Here is a 16,772-nt window from a genome sequence, read left to right as displayed (position 1 = left end):
AACAGAAGAATTAACTGGGTAGAAAGGCAAAAAGAGTAATTTTAAATACACAGTGCTAGATAATATGATGACTGCAATATATTAAGAGGATAAAAACTTTGAAGGGAGTGCTTGTTTAAAGATAATGTTATCAGAAAGTTACTTATAGTTCATGTCACAGCTCACTTCCTACCCCTCCCTTCACACTTACCTTTGCCTGAATAAGATAATGTAAAAAACAATCTCCTTTTGAGATCTATGTCAGAGGTTGTATATTGCCACCTGTGTCAATGTGGCTGATGAAAAGTGATTAGTGATGAGAGGGCTTGCCAGCACTGCTCAATACTCAGTCGAGCATCTGGGTGCTCAAGACACTTGGTACTGGATTATCTTGTGAATGCACCCAAAAAAAAAGATATAGAGAATTTCTCACCTGGCTTTTCCAATACTATCTTAAAGCAGTATGACATATTGAGAAAGACCCTGATTCCAGCGATGTGTCACTTAGTTTACTGCAGTGATTCCCAAACTCCAGTCCTCATGACTCCCAACAGGTCATGTTTCAGGATTTCCTTAATATAGCACAGGTGATGCCTTGATAATGATTCCATCACCTGTTCAATAGCAAGGAAATCCTGAAAACCTGACTTGTTGGGGGCCATGAGGACTGGAGTTTGGGACAATGGTTAACTGGATGCAGCAGTTATGATAGAATCACAGTTTTCTCTACTGCAGATCCAGAAGAGCTCAGAATGCTTAGCTGTATAACCCCCCCCCCCCCCCCCCCCCCCACACACACACACACACACACACACACACACCACTGATTGGCTACTTTCTGTGTAGGCTGTATATTGACAGCATGCTGGTAATCAGTGGTGGAGGTGTGGTTGGACTAGGAGGCATGAGACAGAGTGCTGTAGTGATGATGTCCTGCTGATAAAACACTGATTTTACTGAAATGCCAACTCAAAGCCTAATAAATCATACATCACTGGAATCAGCGTCTCAGCCCCTACATTATGCTGCTCTCAGATTACATAGAAAAAGCCTGCTGACAGATTCCCTTTTAAATATCTTTCTAAAAATGTTGCTTGTATTTTTCCAGAGAAAGATGATGAAGATGATGAGACACTACAAACCAGTCCACCTATCCCCAAGACCTTCACCAACTCAACGCAGGTTCTTACTTGACTGGTTAAGATTTATGTGACTGGTACTTTTACTTTACAGCCAGGACTCCTGCCTCCAAACAAGCGCAGACAGTCAGTGCTAATGAGCTAAATTAGTGCAGAACCTCCAGACATAGTTCCTCTTTCTTCAGAATTGTCACTTTCACTGTGAATATTGGTTACATGATATACCACGACTTCTTATAGCACTGATTATCATTTCTGTGAATGCGTGATTCTAAGGCTTCGTTCACACCTACATTTGAACATCAATTAGGAGATTCCATCCAGGTTTCATCATTTTCAAAGGAATTAAAAAAAGCCCAACATTCACACTCCTAAAGGTCGTTTCATTTCAATTTTTCATAAATTAATAGAACACTTGTAATATATTTTGTAATATATCTTATTAGAGAAATCTGCTTCTTTTTCCTCCTGGACTGATCATTTATTCTCAAAATTTTTAATTTATGGGTAAAATTCCTCATCAGTAAAGACAGATTTTCCCTTTTACTGAGATAAGAGATGGCAGTTGGTGCTTATAAAAAAAAGTTCTATGTAGAACTGTAACTGTGTGTCTAGCTCCTCCCCCTCTCCATAGACTCTTATAAGCACCAACTGTCGTCTTCTATCTCAGTAATGTCTGTCAGCCTCTAGCTCCTCCCCTCTCCATAGAATCTTATAAGCATCAATTACCATCTCCTATCTCAGTAATATCTGTGTCAGCCTCTAGCTCCTCCCTTTTCCATAGAATCTTACAAGCACCAACTGTCATCACCTGAGTAATGTCTGTCAGCCTCTAGCTCCTCCCTTTTCCATAGAATCTTACAAGCACCAACTGTTATCACCTATCTCAGTAATGTCTGTGTCGGCCTCTAGCTCCTCCCCCTCTCCATAGACTCTTATAAGCACCAACTGTCGTCTTCTATCTCAGTAATGTCTGTCAGCCTCTAGCTCCTCCCCTCTCCATAGAATCTTATAAGCATCAATTACCATCTCCTATCTCAGTAATATCTGTGTCAGCCTCTAGCTCCTCCCTTTTCCATAGAATCTTACAAGCACCAACTGTCATCACCTGAGTAATGTCTGTCAGCCTCTAGCTCCTCCCTTTTCCATAGAATCTTACAAGCACCAACTGTTATCACCTATCTCAGTAATGTCTGTGTCAGCCTCTAGCACCTTCCCTCTCCATAGAATCTTATAAGCACCAACTGTCCTCTCCTATCTCAGTAATGTCTGTGTCGGCCTCTAGCTCCTCCCTTTTCCATAGAATCTTACAAGCACCAACTGTCATCACCTATCTCAGTAATGTCTGTGTCAGCCTCTAGCTCCTTCCCTCTCCATAGAATCTTATAAGCACCAACTGTCCTCTCCTATCTCAGTAATGTCTGTGTCGGCCTCTAGCTCCTCCCTTTTCCATAGAATCTTACAAGCACCAACTGTCCTCTCCTATCTGAGTAATGTCTGTTTCGGCCTCTACGTCCTCCCCTCTCCATAGACTCTTATAACCATCAATTACCATCTCCTATCTCAGTAATGTCTGTGTCTGCCTCTAGCTCTTCCCCCTCTCCATAGAATATTACAAGCACCAACTGTCATCTCCAATCTCAGTAATGTCAGTGTCGGCCTCTAGATCCTCCCCTCTCCATAGACTATTATAAGCACCAACTGTCATCTCCAATCTCAGTAAAAGGGAAAATTGTTCTTCACAGAATACAGATTTTGCTAATTTTTTTCCATGAATTGGAGAGTCAATGATTAGAGATGGGCGAACTTGCATAAATACGGGTTCAGCGAGTCCGGCTGGACTGTATGGTTTCAGACTGGACTTGACTCCAAACTTTACCCCGGATGCCAAACGCCATATAAGTCTATGGGGACCCGAACTTCAGTGTTCTAAAATGGTGTAAGTTAGGACTGGAGGCTGCAAAAGAAAACAAAACGGGAATAAAGCAGAACAATTATATTTATCGAGTTTCCCACGCAGCTGCACACTGTTTCCAGGTCTGCTCATTAAGTTTCATGAATATTCACTGCCTCCCCCACCCACACTCTGGGACAGCATCTGTGATTGGTTGCAGTCAGACTGCTGGTGTCTGAGATTGGTTGTCCTCATAGTAGCTGTCTAGGTCCTGGAAGTGGAGTGTAAAAATAAATACATAATTGGAAAAAATGGCGTAGGGAACCCATATTTTGAGATCAATGACTTCATCTGAGGTGAGGTCACTGAGTTCAATGGTGTAGGAGTTCAGGTGAGTTTGTGGTGCCCCTGAGGCTCAGTCGCCATAGGGTATTGCATCTGACTTAAGGTGCAATACTCATCCTAGGTAAGGAAGAGGTTAACCACTGGTTTTCACTTACACAACACACACAGCTCAGGTGCTTTCCCACTGAAACTAGGCTAAAGGTGGTCACCATAACAATGGGTTATTCCTAGCCACCAGTGAGTCATCAGGAAGGTGGGGGCAGCACAGGGGAAGTGAGAGCACACACAGTTTTTACCTCAGAATAGTCTGAGACTCAGAACAACACGGTCGCTGTGGAGAGTGCTTCAGAGCTTCCACAGTTAGGACCGGGCAGACTAGAAGGAGCAGGAGACAACCAGTGGAGCTGTGGGACACAGGAGCAACAGGGTAGCTAGAGGCAGAGCTCAATAGTTCCCTCAGCACCGGCGCAGTTCAGGGTGCAGGGCCCTAGGGTGGCGTACACTCCACGCTGCGCCACCAGATTGGGCAGGACAGGGGGATTTCATGTCTCTCAGGCAACCAAAGATCCCGGGGCACAGCAGCACAAAGAGTCAGGAGTCAGGACCACATTTGGTTCACGCTGATTGCGAATGGGACAGGAACTTTAACACAGATCAGGGGTCCCCAAGTACTTCAGGTCACGAGGATCCACACAGAAAGCACAAGGAAGGAAGGTCTCACACTCCACAAAACCAGTGGTGGCATCTGAGGTACCCTGGATCGGCTTAGGCCCATCGCGGTGGAGACCGGCACTCCAAGGGTGACAACTGAACTGTGAGTAAAAGACCTGGAACCACAACTACTGTGTCAGTGTCGCGGGCGGAGGAGGGGACGCTGCGCTCTCCCACTGCTCGGGTCCGGCTGCCGCTGCGGCCTGCTGCCGCTCGGTGGCTCGAGCGATGGGCCGGATCCCGGGGACTCCAGCGGCGCTTCTCGCCCGTGAGTGAAAGGGGTTTGGTGGTTGGGATAGTTTATTGTCCGTGACGCCACCCACGGTTGTGGTGATTGTGTGGACACCACCGCTGCTCTGTCTGGGGATCCCGGGAGTGGTGGTATGGAGCAGCCAGTTGTTGATGTGCCCCTCTGTGGGTAGGGGGTTTGGTGATCCCGGGGCCCAGTGATGGGGTTGGGATGGTGGACAGGCGGGTTATGGGGCCTGTGGAGGTGCAGGGGCGCAGGGGCAGCACTGTGCCGCACGGCACGGAGGTACTCACTCAGCCAAAGGATGATGACAAAGTTCTCGGTAAACAAGCGGCTGGTTGGACGGGTCCCTCGGACGGCTACGGTGCTAATGTTCCCTGCAGTTAGCGGTGACGGTCTCTTTCCTGCACCTATGTATAGTCCTGTGGTAGCGATGGATTCCTACCGGTAACCCGCTCCCCGACCTGGATACGAGCCGGAGGAGCTCCTCTCTTGCCCGCAGGTGCTGGCCCTGGGAAACTGGTGCCTTGGCGGTGGCGGTGTCTCCCCTTAACGGTCGGACTGTTGCCTTCAATCGGGACTTGGTTGTTGGGAGACCCAGTGGTCCCCTTCACTGACGGATTTGGCAAATTATGGCGACTCCTAGCCTTGCCGGGATCCGAAAGGCCCCTGCCCTGGTGCTGACTGTTCTTCGTATACCGCTCCGGTACCGCCGGGTCACCACCCATCCACGGTCCTTTCGGCAACCTCCGAGCAATCTCTCCTGCAGACGGTCAACGCCGTCTGTCAACCTTGCCGTCTCAGTCCGGGGCACACACCCGGACCAACTTCAGGCTTCTTGCTGTCACTTTTCTCTTTCTCCTTCTCTCACTACAACTCCACTATTTACTCCTCACACTTTCAACTCTAAAACTCAACTGCCTGGTTTTCCCGCCTCCAGGGCTGTGAACTCCTCGGTGGGTGGAGCCAACCGCCTGGCCCACCCCCTGGTGTGAACATCAGCCCCTGGAGGAAGGCAACAAGGGTTTCTGGTCTGACCTTGGTGTTCCTGCAGGGAATGTGGGGTGTGTGTGGTGTTATGACCTGTGACCCCTGGCTTGCCCAGGGCGTCACATCAGCCCTTCACTGCTGGCGCCGTCACCCCGCGCTTCGGCGTCAACGGCCACTACTACCTCCATCATCCTCCCTGGGGCCTAGCTTCACCTGCGGGAAGCTGAACTATCCTATTTGAGACACCATCCGCCCCAGAGGACAGCGACTGCAGCGGCGGCTAATCCCTGGCCACATACCGCAGGTAGAATCACGAGACAACTACTACCCCCAACATCTCCAATCCCCAACATCCTCATCCCATCCTTCAATTCCCCTTTTGGTGTACACCTCGGGGCCACGAAGCCGGGCAGGGCCACCCGTGACATCCCAGACCCGACAACACCGTCCCGGCGATGAGTAATTTAACCCCTGCCCCGTGGGTGCTCCAAGTTCACCTGAGGTCAAAGCTGGGGTACTGTGGGAACCTCCAGTAGTGACCTCAGGTGAAGTCATTTAGTTGCTCATTTTCATGTTAGCGTGGTGCGTAGTGAGACATGCCGCCAACGCCCCCGTCTTCTATTTAAGAATGAGGCTGTTATGCTGTAAGCTTCTTTATTCATAGTAGATATGACGGGAAAGGGTGAAAGTATGGGACGATATAACAGTATTTCAAACTATGTAACTACACAATACACAAAATACAGTTAGGGCTAGGTTCACATTTCCATTAAAATATATCAGTCACAATCCGCGGCTATGGTAAATAACGGCATCCGTTTAGCGGATTCCGTTGTGTCCCATAGACTTGTATTAGTGGCAGATTGCGACTGGTGAATTTGCGTTGCATCCGCTGCGCCGCGGTCAGTCGTTTCTTGACTGACCGCCGGGCGGGAGCAATGCAGAATGTAACATTTTTCTGGCCGTCAAAATTAACGAGCCGCGCAGGAATCCGTCGCCATCCGTCAAGCTTGTAATGGATGTCTATGGTGCTGGATTCCGTTGTAATCCGTCTTACAACGGAATCCAGCGCTGGATTCCGTCATGCTCTACTGAGCATGCCCAGCATGTTTGGCACACCCACTGGGCTGTCCCAAACACAAACTGATCATGACTGATCCATCAAAAAACGGACGCATAGCGGATGTAACAGACGCAACGGATCAGTTTTTTCACAGGACTCCTGTGAAAGGAATCCTGTGAAAAACACATCCGTTGCGTCAGCTGACATCTAAAAAACAACTGATCCGTAGCTGACGGATTTAAAACAACGTAAATGTGAACCTAGCCTTATGCGTGATGCATCGCATGCGATAATACAAATAGATCGCTTACCGACTATGCTGGAGAACAATGGGCAACAAGTAACAGATGAGCTTTTAACATGTCTTCTCACCAAAGGCGAAGATAGCTGCTGACCGTGGGACAAACAAACCACAATGCATCCTGCACCTTCCCATAATACCTCACTATTCAACCAGAACAAATATATAAAACACCAGCAGGTGGCGCAGTTACTAATAATAATACAATGACCACAAAAACGAGCAACTGCAATATCACAATCACTTCTGGCTATGTCTTAGGCTAGCTTCACACTTGCGTTGAACGGTATCCGTTGCATTGCGTTGTGTGACGGATGCAACGGATGTTTTGTTTTGTTTTTTTACGGTTTTACCGTCGGCAGACTATTGTGAACGATCAGCTGATCGAGTAGTCCGCCGCCGGGTGATCAGCCGATCACTCACAGTAGCCGGCGGCCGGCTACTGTGAGTGATCGGCTGATCACCCGGCGGCCGGCTACTGTGAGTGATCAGCTGATCGTTCGGTCGCCGACAATGTGTGCGGGGGGCAGGGGCGGAGTGCGAAGTGGGTGGAGCCGAGCGGGCCCATGACTGAGGACGTCAGTGCCGCGGGGACTGCATCGCTGGGGGACAGGTGTGTGTGTGTGTGTAGCCGAGCGGGGAAGTGTCGGGCTCCCGGCACACGTAACCAGGGTTCCTTGGTTACCCGATGTGTACCCTGGTTACGGGTGGAGGGAGCCAGAGAGAGCATGCGCAGTGAAATCCAAAGGATTCCGCTGCTCAAAAAAAAGTTACATGCTGCGTTCCTTCCGCCCGACGCAGCGTCAAAATAACGATGCTGCATCATCCGGCGGATGCAACGCTGACACTTGCGTTACAGTGCGTCATCCATACAAGTCTATGGAGAATAGCGCAGTGCGTTAACGGACTGCGCTATTCTCCATAGTGACGGACTCCGCTGAACGCAAGTGTGAAACTAGCCTTAGGTTATGTTCCCATGTTGCTTTTTTGCTGCTTTTTTGCACTTTTTTTTCATGAGTTTTATGCAAATTAAAAGCTTATTTCTAAAGTACCAGCAAACGCTATGAGAGTCCAGAAAGCTTTTTTCCCTGACTGAAATGGAAAATTGCTGCATTTTTCAAAAAAGCAGAATGTCCGTTCTTTCAGTGTTTCTGCAGCTTTTTTATGCTATTGAAAGGAATGAGAGTGCAAAAGTGCAATTGTGTTTTTTTTGCTGCATTTGTGGTCAATGAAACTTACTTAAGTAAGCATGTACTGTAGGAAAATGACACACCAAAAACACAGCTAAAAATGCAGTAAAAATGTAGCAAAAACACAGCAAAAAAAATGCAGAAAACAAACTGAAAAAAAGCAGCAAAAACTTAACCAAAATGCAAAAAAATAAACTGCAAAAAGGCAGCAAAAACTCTACAAAAAAGCAGAATTTTGTTCTTTCAAAGTTTTTGCAGCGTTTTTTTGCCATTGAAAGCAGAGAGTGGAAAAAAAGCAACTGTGTTTTTTGCTGCTTTTGTGGCCAATGAGACTTCCTTTATTTAACATGTACTGTAGAAAAATGACACACCAAAAATACAACTAAAAACAGCAAAAAATGCAATAAAAATGTAGCAAACACGCAGCAAAAACTCAACAAAAAAGTAGTAAAAATGCAGAAAGTAAACAACAAAAAAACACAATAAAAAAGGCAGCAAAACGTAACAAAAGAAAGAAACAAATAAGCATAAAAACACAGCAAAAAAATGCAGAAAAAAGCAGCAAAAAGACAGAAAAAAAGCAGCAAAAATTCATCAAAAAAAGCAGAATATCCGTTCTTTCAGTATTTGTAGTCAATGAAATTTACTTTATTAAGCATGCACTGTAGGAAAATTACACACCAAAAACACAGCTAAAAAACACAGCAAACAATGCATTAAAGATGTAGCAAAAACGCAGGACAAAATGCAGAAAAAACATAAAAAACGCAGCAAAATCTCAACAAAAAAAGTAGTAAAATGCAGAAAGTAAACAACAAAAAAACACATTAAAAAGGCAGCAAAACTTAACACAACAAACAGCAAAAATGCATAAAACACAGCAAAAAAACTCAGCAAAAAAGCAGTAAAAATGCAGAAAATGAACAGCAAAAACAACACATTAAAAAAGCAGCAAAAATGTATAAAAACACAGAAAAAAATGCAGCCAGCAAAAACACAGCAAAAAAGGCAGAAAAAAAACTCAACAAAAAAGCAACAAAAACAGCAAAAGATGTAGCAACAACACACCAGAAAAACCTGCAAAAAACCCACAGGAGAAACACAACAAAAAAGCAGCAAAAAGAAAGCAAAAACTGCAGCAAAACCTGCTTTTTGAAGGCAGCTTGTTTTTTTACTGCCAAGAGAGTAGGTTTGCTATTGGAAAAAAAAGCAGCGAAAAAGCAACATGCGAACACAGGCTAACAGTAGCCGAATTCTCAGCTGGGACAAAACATCATGTCTACTACTGAATTATAAAATAAAACTTAAAACTATGGTTATTCTATAAAAAAAAACCAACACATTAGTATTCATTAAAATAAGTTTGAATAGTTTGTGCCCTTCTGTTTCCTGCATGAAGACTGAAACTCATGGATCTAGCATAAGTAGAAGCCAAGAAGTATCGCCATCTAGTGGCATAGTAGATGTGAAGCATATCTTTTTCACTAGTATAGAAGAGTCCAATTCAAACCTAATTGGACATTGGCAGCGTTTATCATCTGAGGGATCTATATTTACTGTATTATTTTAATTTATATTTACATATTATTTCTAGTTCATATTGCATTATAAACTATGTAGATATAATATATTTACATTCTATTCTTTTATATATATATATATATATATATATACAAAGATATATATATATATATATATATATATATATTTATTTTATTTTTTTTTAGGTGTCGTTACCAAGTTCTGATCTCCAGGTTTGGAAAACTAAGACCTATTTTTATTTGGTATTTTCTATACTGGCGGCCATACTGCTTACTACAGTTGTGTTATGCATATGTAAGTATTATTTGCTATGTTTAAGGGGACAGGACGCAGCATTTACAGGTGTAGAGATGATAGTCATGTCTAGGCTATGCCATCTGAGGGGTCTCAAAATTTCATTATTATAAGTGGCACATGGTAGATGGGGAACCCTGTTAGATATATAGTATTGGGGTCCCCCGTCATCCATGTGCTGCTTTAAAGCATCTTTCCAATAGATTATATTTATATATTGTTATTTTCGACCATCCCAATTCCCAGGCTCTAATAGAAGAAGATTCCCCAATTTAGGCCTTCTTTCTAGTGTTGCAGATCACATGTGGATCTTGACAGTAATTGTCATTTAATTTCTTTATTTTTCCATAAATCAATAATACACCTGAAAATAAGAAACGTAATATATCTTATTAGAGAAATCTTCTTCTTTCTCCTCCTGGACTGATCTTTTCTTCTCATAATTCTCATTACTGAGACAGGATATGACAGTTGGTGCTCATAAAGTTGTATGGAGAACTTTCAGCAGAATATCTGTTTCTGCCTCTAGCTCCTATGGAGAACTGTAACTGTAGTTTCAGGAAAACTTGCAGCAGAATGTATGTGTGTGCCTCTAGCTTCTATGGAGAACTGTAACTGTCTTTTCAGGAGAACTTGCAGCGGAATGTTTCTGCCTCTAGCTGTTATGGAGATCTGGAACTGTCATTCAGAAGAACTTGCAGCAGAATGTTTGTTTCTGCCTATAGATCCTATGGAGAACTGTAACTGTCGTTTTAGGAGAACTTGCAGCAGAATGTCAATGTCTACCTCTAGCTCCTATGAAGAATGATAATTTTCATTTCAGGAGAACTTGCAGCAGAATCTGTCTATTTCTGCTTCTACCTCTTATGGAGAACTGTTGCCATCGTTTCAGAAGAACTTGCAGCAGAATGTCTGTTTGTGCTTCTAGCTCCTATGGAGAACTGTAACTGTAATTTCAGGAAAACTTGCAGCAGAATGTCTGTTTCTGCCTCTAGCTCCTATGGAGACTCGCAACTGTAGTTTCATGAGAGCTTGCAGCAGCATGTCTCTTTCTACCTCTATCTCCTATGGAGAACTGTAACTTTAGTTTCAGGAGAACTTGCAGCAGAATGTCTGTGTTTGCCTCTATCTCCGATGGAGACTTGTAACTGTAATTTCAGGAGAACTTGCAGCAGAATGTCTGTTTCTGCCTCTAGCTCCTATGGAGACTCACAACTGTAGTTTCAAGAGAACTTGCAGCAGCATGTCTGTTTCTACCTCTATCTCCTATGGAGAACTGTAACTTTAGTTTCAGGAGAACTTGCAGCAGAATGTCTGTGTTTGTCTCTATCTCCTATGGAGACTTGTAACTGTAATTTCAGGAGAACGTTCAACAGGATGTCTGTTTCTGCCTCTAGCTCCTGTGGAGAACTGTAACTGTTATTTCAGGAAAACTTGCAGCAGAATGTCTGTTTCTGCCTCTAGCTCTTATGGAGACTTGCAACTGTAGTTTCAGTAGAACTTTGAGCAGAATGTCTGTTTCTGTCTCTATCTCCTATGGAGAACTGTAACTGTAGTTTCAGGAGAACTTGCAGCAGAATGTCTGCTTCTTTCTATATCTCCTATGGAGAGCTGTAATTTTAGTTTCAGAAGAACTTGCAGCAGAATGTCTGTTTCTGCCTTTACCTGCTATAGAGATCTGTAACTGTCATTTCAGGAAAACTTGCAGCAGAATGGCTGTTTCTACCTCTAACTCCTATGGAGAACTGTAACTCTAATTTCAGGAAAACTTGCAGCTGAATGTTTCTGCCACTAGCGCCTATGGAGCACTGTAATTGTTGTTTCAGGAGAACTTGCAGCAGAATGTTTCTGTCCTCAGCTCCTATGGCGAACTGTAACTGTCATTTCAGGAGAACTTGCAGCAGAAGGTCTATTTCTACCTCTTGCTATATGGAGAACTGTAACAGTTAATTCAGGAGAACTTGCAGCAGAATGTCTGTCGGCCTCTAGATCCTCCCCTCCCCCAAAGAATTTTATAGGCACCAACTGTCATCTCCTATCTCAGTAGTGGGAAAATCTGTTTTCATTGAATGAAGACTTTACAGATTTTACCCCTGAATTGACAGTAAAAGATCAGTCTAAGAAGAGAAAGAAGAGCAGTGGTAGAGTCGGGGGTCACAGAAGGCAGCGGCGGTGGTGGAGCCGGTCCATACTACGGACAGTGCAGAGGGGAACCTAGATACTCACTGCGGAGCTGTGCTGGGGTGGCCGGCGCTGCTGTGTGCTGATGCGCTGCTGTTGCGCTGCTGTTGCGCTGCTGTGCTGGGGCGGCCGGTGCTGCTGTGTGCTAGTGCTCGCTGCGGGCACTGGCCATTCTGAAGATGTCGGCGGTGCGGACTTCAAAGAAATGGCGGCCGCAGTTGGCGCTTGCGCAGATGGTAGCTTGAGCCGAGAGCTCTATCTGCCCATGCGCCGACTATGGGCGTCATTATTTGAAGAACTTACCGCTGATATCTTGAGCACCAGCACACAGCAGCGCAGGCTGCTGCACAGAGCCTTTCCGGGCAGCACCGGCCGGCCGCCACCGCCTGGGGAGCCGCGCCGGCCGCCGCCGCACGCGGAGACGCGCTGGCTGCCACCACATAGAGCCGGGACGGCCACCGTACAGAGCTATGCCGGCCGCCCCACAGAGCCGTGTCAGCCACTGCACAGAGCCGCGCCGGCCGCCCCACAGAGCCGTGTCAGCCACCGCACAGAGCCGCGCCGGGCACCGCACACAGGAGCACAATATTGTCCTGCCTCCAGTGACCCCTCTACACTACCCTCCCCCAGTAAGCTATATTCGGATTTTAAGACGCACCCCTCATTTTTCTCCCAAATTTTTGGGAGGAAAAGTGCGTCTTATAATCCGAAAAATACGGTATATTACAAAGTTCCTTATTTTCCTGTGTACTATTGATTTATAAAATTAAAATGATGGTCACATTTTAATGAAAAGTGTCTGTGTAATCCATACTAGAGGTGATATGAGTCAGATTGCTGGAGTTTCTATAAAGCTGAGAGTCACAAGCACTCATAAAGTATGTTTAATTTAAAAAAGAAAACAAAACAGCGCCACTCTAGGCCCGATACTTTGTCTTGCATTGCAGGGTTTTTTTTCATTTTTTTATTTAATTATTTTTTCATGTTTTTTCAGATAAATTCATAAAGAGGAAAGCATCTACTGGGTAAGTAACATAATATTAAAGGAATTATTTCTGTCCTTTTGCCCTTAGAAAGGATGTCTTGCTCTTTTTACGAATTATATTATATATATATGAATATGTTATATCTTTGCAACAAAGGTGCAATGATATCACTTTAGGATAGCGAAGGACAGGGGGCTAGGGGACCCTAGGCTATCCCTCACTTCCGGATTACTCCTAATGGTGGAGATACCGGAGTCCCATGCCTTTTTATGCTCCTGAGAAATACTACTCTAATAAACCCCCTCCCCACAGGGAGGGACAGGGCAGGTGCAAGATGGTAAAAAGATAAGGACAGACAAGGAAAACAAACTCTGACTCACTGCACACACAGGAATAGACAGAGACTAAGGAGAAAAACAAGAGCAGGAGGATAGCAACAAAAAGGCAACAAGGCTAAACTCCACAACTGCACACAGCAACAGGTATCACACTAGATAGTCTGAATCACCACACCTCCCCAAGACCAACTAAGATAAACTATAGGTGGAAGGAACCAACAGAGACTAAGGGAAAAAAACAAGAGCAGGAGGATAGCAACAACAAAAAGGCAACAAGGCTAAACTCCACAACTGCACCAGGTATCACACTAGATAGTCTGGATCAACACACCTCCCCAAGACCAACTAAGATAAACTATAGTTGGCATAGGTGTAATGATCCAACAGAGAGACTAAGGAAAAAAACAAGAGCGGGAGGATAGCAACAAAAAAGCAACAAGGCTAAACTCCACAACTGCACCAGGTATCACACTAGATAGTCTGGATCACCACACCTCCCCAAGACCAACCAAGATAAACTATATATATAGCTGGCAAAGGTGGAAGGATCCAACAGAGCTACCAAGAAGAAAAACAAGAGCAGGAGGATAGCAACAAAAAGGGTTAACTCCACAACTACATAAAGCAACAGGTATCACACTAGATAATCGGGATCACCACACCTCCCCAAGACCAACTAAGATAAACTATAGCTGGCATAGGTGGAAGGATCCAACAGAGAGACTAAGGAAAAAAACAAGAGCGGGAGGATAGCAACAAAAAGACAACAATTGGTGAACTCCACAACTGAACACAACAACAGTTATCACACCAGATAGTCTGGATCACCACACCTCCCCAGACCATCTAAGATAAACTATAGCTGGCATAGGTAGAAGGATCAATCCAGCATATATAGGAGGGGAGCAGATGTGATTGGCTCCCCCACAACATGTGATCAAAGGAGACTAACAAGCAGACTAGCAGAGATTAACTCCTGCTAACCTGCCTGTGAATTAGCACTTAGCAGGTTGACACCTGCGTAGATCATCAACACCAGAAAACCTATCAGGCGGAGTGTCTGAAGCTGTAGTCTGAACAGAACCCAGCGTTGACATGACAGTCAGCGAAGTTTCCAAAAAGGGCAAAAAAAACCCTGTTGTACTTCTTTTTTGTTGGCACACATAGGAATCTAAAGTGGTATTTCCTTATTTCCTCTACTGGTGAATATAGAAATACACATTTCCTATTCCCATGAATGAGTTTGGCGCCACCTGGTGTTCTTCTAACTTCTTAGGACATCCACCTTATGCATCCAGAGGGAATGAGCAAATACTTCTCCCTCTCTGATTCTTATTGGCTCATCTGCAAGATCACTTGGACAATCAATGATCCTAAAAATGAGGCTTTGAAATGTCCCTTCTGGATGGAGTCATCGGATTTGGTATCTTCAGCAGCCATAGACAATAATTGGGGATTTTTACCTTCTTGCTTTTTTTCTATATCCCAAAATAGTCTTCCTTTATGGCACATTTATTGTTTGCTTTAGCAGCAGCTGCCTGGCACTCGTTGCTACACTTCACTTTCCTGTCCACTTTTATATCAGTTTTACCCTATATTTTTACCTTTTTGTATGTAAAGTTGAAATGTTCTTTCCGTTCCATAAATATAATTGTACATTTCAAATATTTTTTTATTATTTTGTCTTTAAAAAATGTTAACAATTTATTTTGTTATAGGGCTGGACACGCAACAGAGTTGAATACATTAAGCCATCCTGTCAATCAGACGGTGGAAAATTTTTATATCATGGACTAATATTATTTACCGTTACACAATATTGGATAACACAAAAGCTCTTTTTCTTCTGGAAGCGCTAATTGTGGCCCCCAAAACACTTTATCAGCCTAGAATATCACTGATGACCCAAATTATTGCTCTACACTGGTAAACCTGACACCTAACAACCCCCAAAACTACCATAATGTCTCTCAGTCCAAGAAAACCACAGCAACTAGGTTCCTTCAAGGTGAAAAAGTAATTCTCACAATTCCCAGGACTATTTATGAAGACTCAATAAGTTAAAATTGTAGGGTCAAATATAGAGAAGAGACCAGTAGTAAAAATAGAAATGGGGCTCCTTTTGAAGTCTGGTTCACTCCACCCCAGTGACGTAGCATATGGGGGGTACAAAGTTACCAAATTTTATGATGTTATGACGTTTTGGCCCTCCCTGACCCCAGCAATTCAGTATTGAATCATGTGTACTGTGCTCTCCTCTCATCTCTTTGCCTCTCCTATTATTTGCCATTTTGTGAGTGGAACAAGAGCACTTTGCCCCAATAAGGTTTCCCCCTTAAAAAAACAATATCAGTGTGTATGTGGGTAGTATATAGTGTATATCCGTGTGTATGTGGGTAGTATATAGTGTAAATCAGTGTGTATGTGGGTAGTATATAAGGTATATCAGTGTGTATGGGGATAGTATATGGTGTGTGTGTGTGGGTAGTATATGGTGTATATGAGTGTGTATGTGGGTAGTATATGAGTGTGTATGTGGGTAGTATATGGTGTATAACAGTGTGTATGTGGGTAGTATATAGTGTATAACAGTGTATGTGGGTAGTATATAGTGTATATCAGTGTGTAAGTATTATATAGTGTGTATGAGTGTGTATGTATGTAGTATATAGTGTATATCAGTGTGTATGTGAGTAGTATATAGTGTGTATGAGTATGTATGTAGGTAGTATATAGTGTATCTGTGGGTAGTATATAGTGTATATAAGCTGGCATATAATCTATAACATCTTTATCTCAGCACCCAGCTTTTCCATGCTTTGTTATACATCTTTCCATCAGCATCCAGCTTTTCCATGCGCTGATATCAAGGGAAAGTTGGAAGCTGAGTGAAAGATGTATAGCAGAACATGGGAAAGCTGGGTGCTGAGATAAAGATGTATAGCAGAGCATGGGAAAGCTTGGTGCTGAGGTAAAGATGTATAGCAGAGCATGGGAAAGCTGCACGCTGAGCGAAATATGTATAGCAAAGATTGGGAAAGCAGGGTGCCGAGAACAAGATGGGTATCAAAACATAGGAAAGCTGGATGCTGATAGAAAGAGAAATTTCAGAGCATGGGAAAGCTAGGTGCTGAGAGAGCCGAGTGTTGGCGTCATTATCCCATACCCTGAGTGTCGGTGTAATCATCCCATACCTCAAGTATTGGTGTAATTATCCCTTACCTCGAGTATTGCTATACGGGAGCCCAGGTCCAAATTTTAAACCAGGGCCTATCGAACTCTTGTTACGCCACTGGGTTAGGGCTAAGGTTAGTGGCAGAGATAGGGTTAAGGTTGGGGCTAACATTATGGCTAGAGATAGGGTTAGGGTTAGTATTAAGGCTAAGGTTAGGGCTAAGGTTAGGGTTTGTGTTAGGACTAGGGTTAAGGCTAAGGTTAGGGTTAGTGTTAGGTTTGGAAAGTGTGTAAAATATAAATTTATTATAAAAGTAGTGTTTTGCTTTTTTTACAGGGACATTTTATTGGGGCAGAGCTCTCATGTTTATCTCACAAAATAACTAACAAGAGGA

General features: G+C 44.0%; 1 protein-coding gene across 1 annotated transcript in view; it reads left to right on the top strand.

Annotated features, from left to right (window-relative positions):
- LOC142302295 (uncharacterized) overlaps nucleotides 1-16,000 on the top strand; it is a 72,150-nt gene extending 56,150 nt beyond the window's left edge. Inside the window, exons 13-16 of the mRNA XM_075343363.1 lie at nucleotides 1,088-1,161; nucleotides 9,590-9,698; nucleotides 12,874-12,904; nucleotides 14,922-16,000. Of these exons, the coding sequence (XP_075199478.1) occupies nucleotides 1,088-1,161; nucleotides 9,590-9,698; nucleotides 12,874-12,904; nucleotides 14,922-15,000 (293 nt within the window). The 3' untranslated portion in view covers nucleotides 15,001-16,000. The remainder of the gene's footprint in view (nucleotides 1-1,087; nucleotides 1,162-9,589; nucleotides 9,699-12,873; nucleotides 12,905-14,921) is intronic.
- The last annotated feature ends 772 nt before the right edge of the window (nucleotides 16,001-16,772 follow it).

The sequence above is a fragment of the Anomaloglossus baeobatrachus genome, chromosome 4, assembly GCF_048569485.1.
Source record: "Anomaloglossus baeobatrachus isolate aAnoBae1 chromosome 4, aAnoBae1.hap1, whole genome shotgun sequence".
Lineage (NCBI taxonomy): Eukaryota > Metazoa > Chordata > Amphibia > Anura > Aromobatidae > Anomaloglossus > Anomaloglossus baeobatrachus.
Note: the sequence above shows the minus strand (reverse complement) of the source record. Positions and strands in the feature narration are given on the sequence as shown.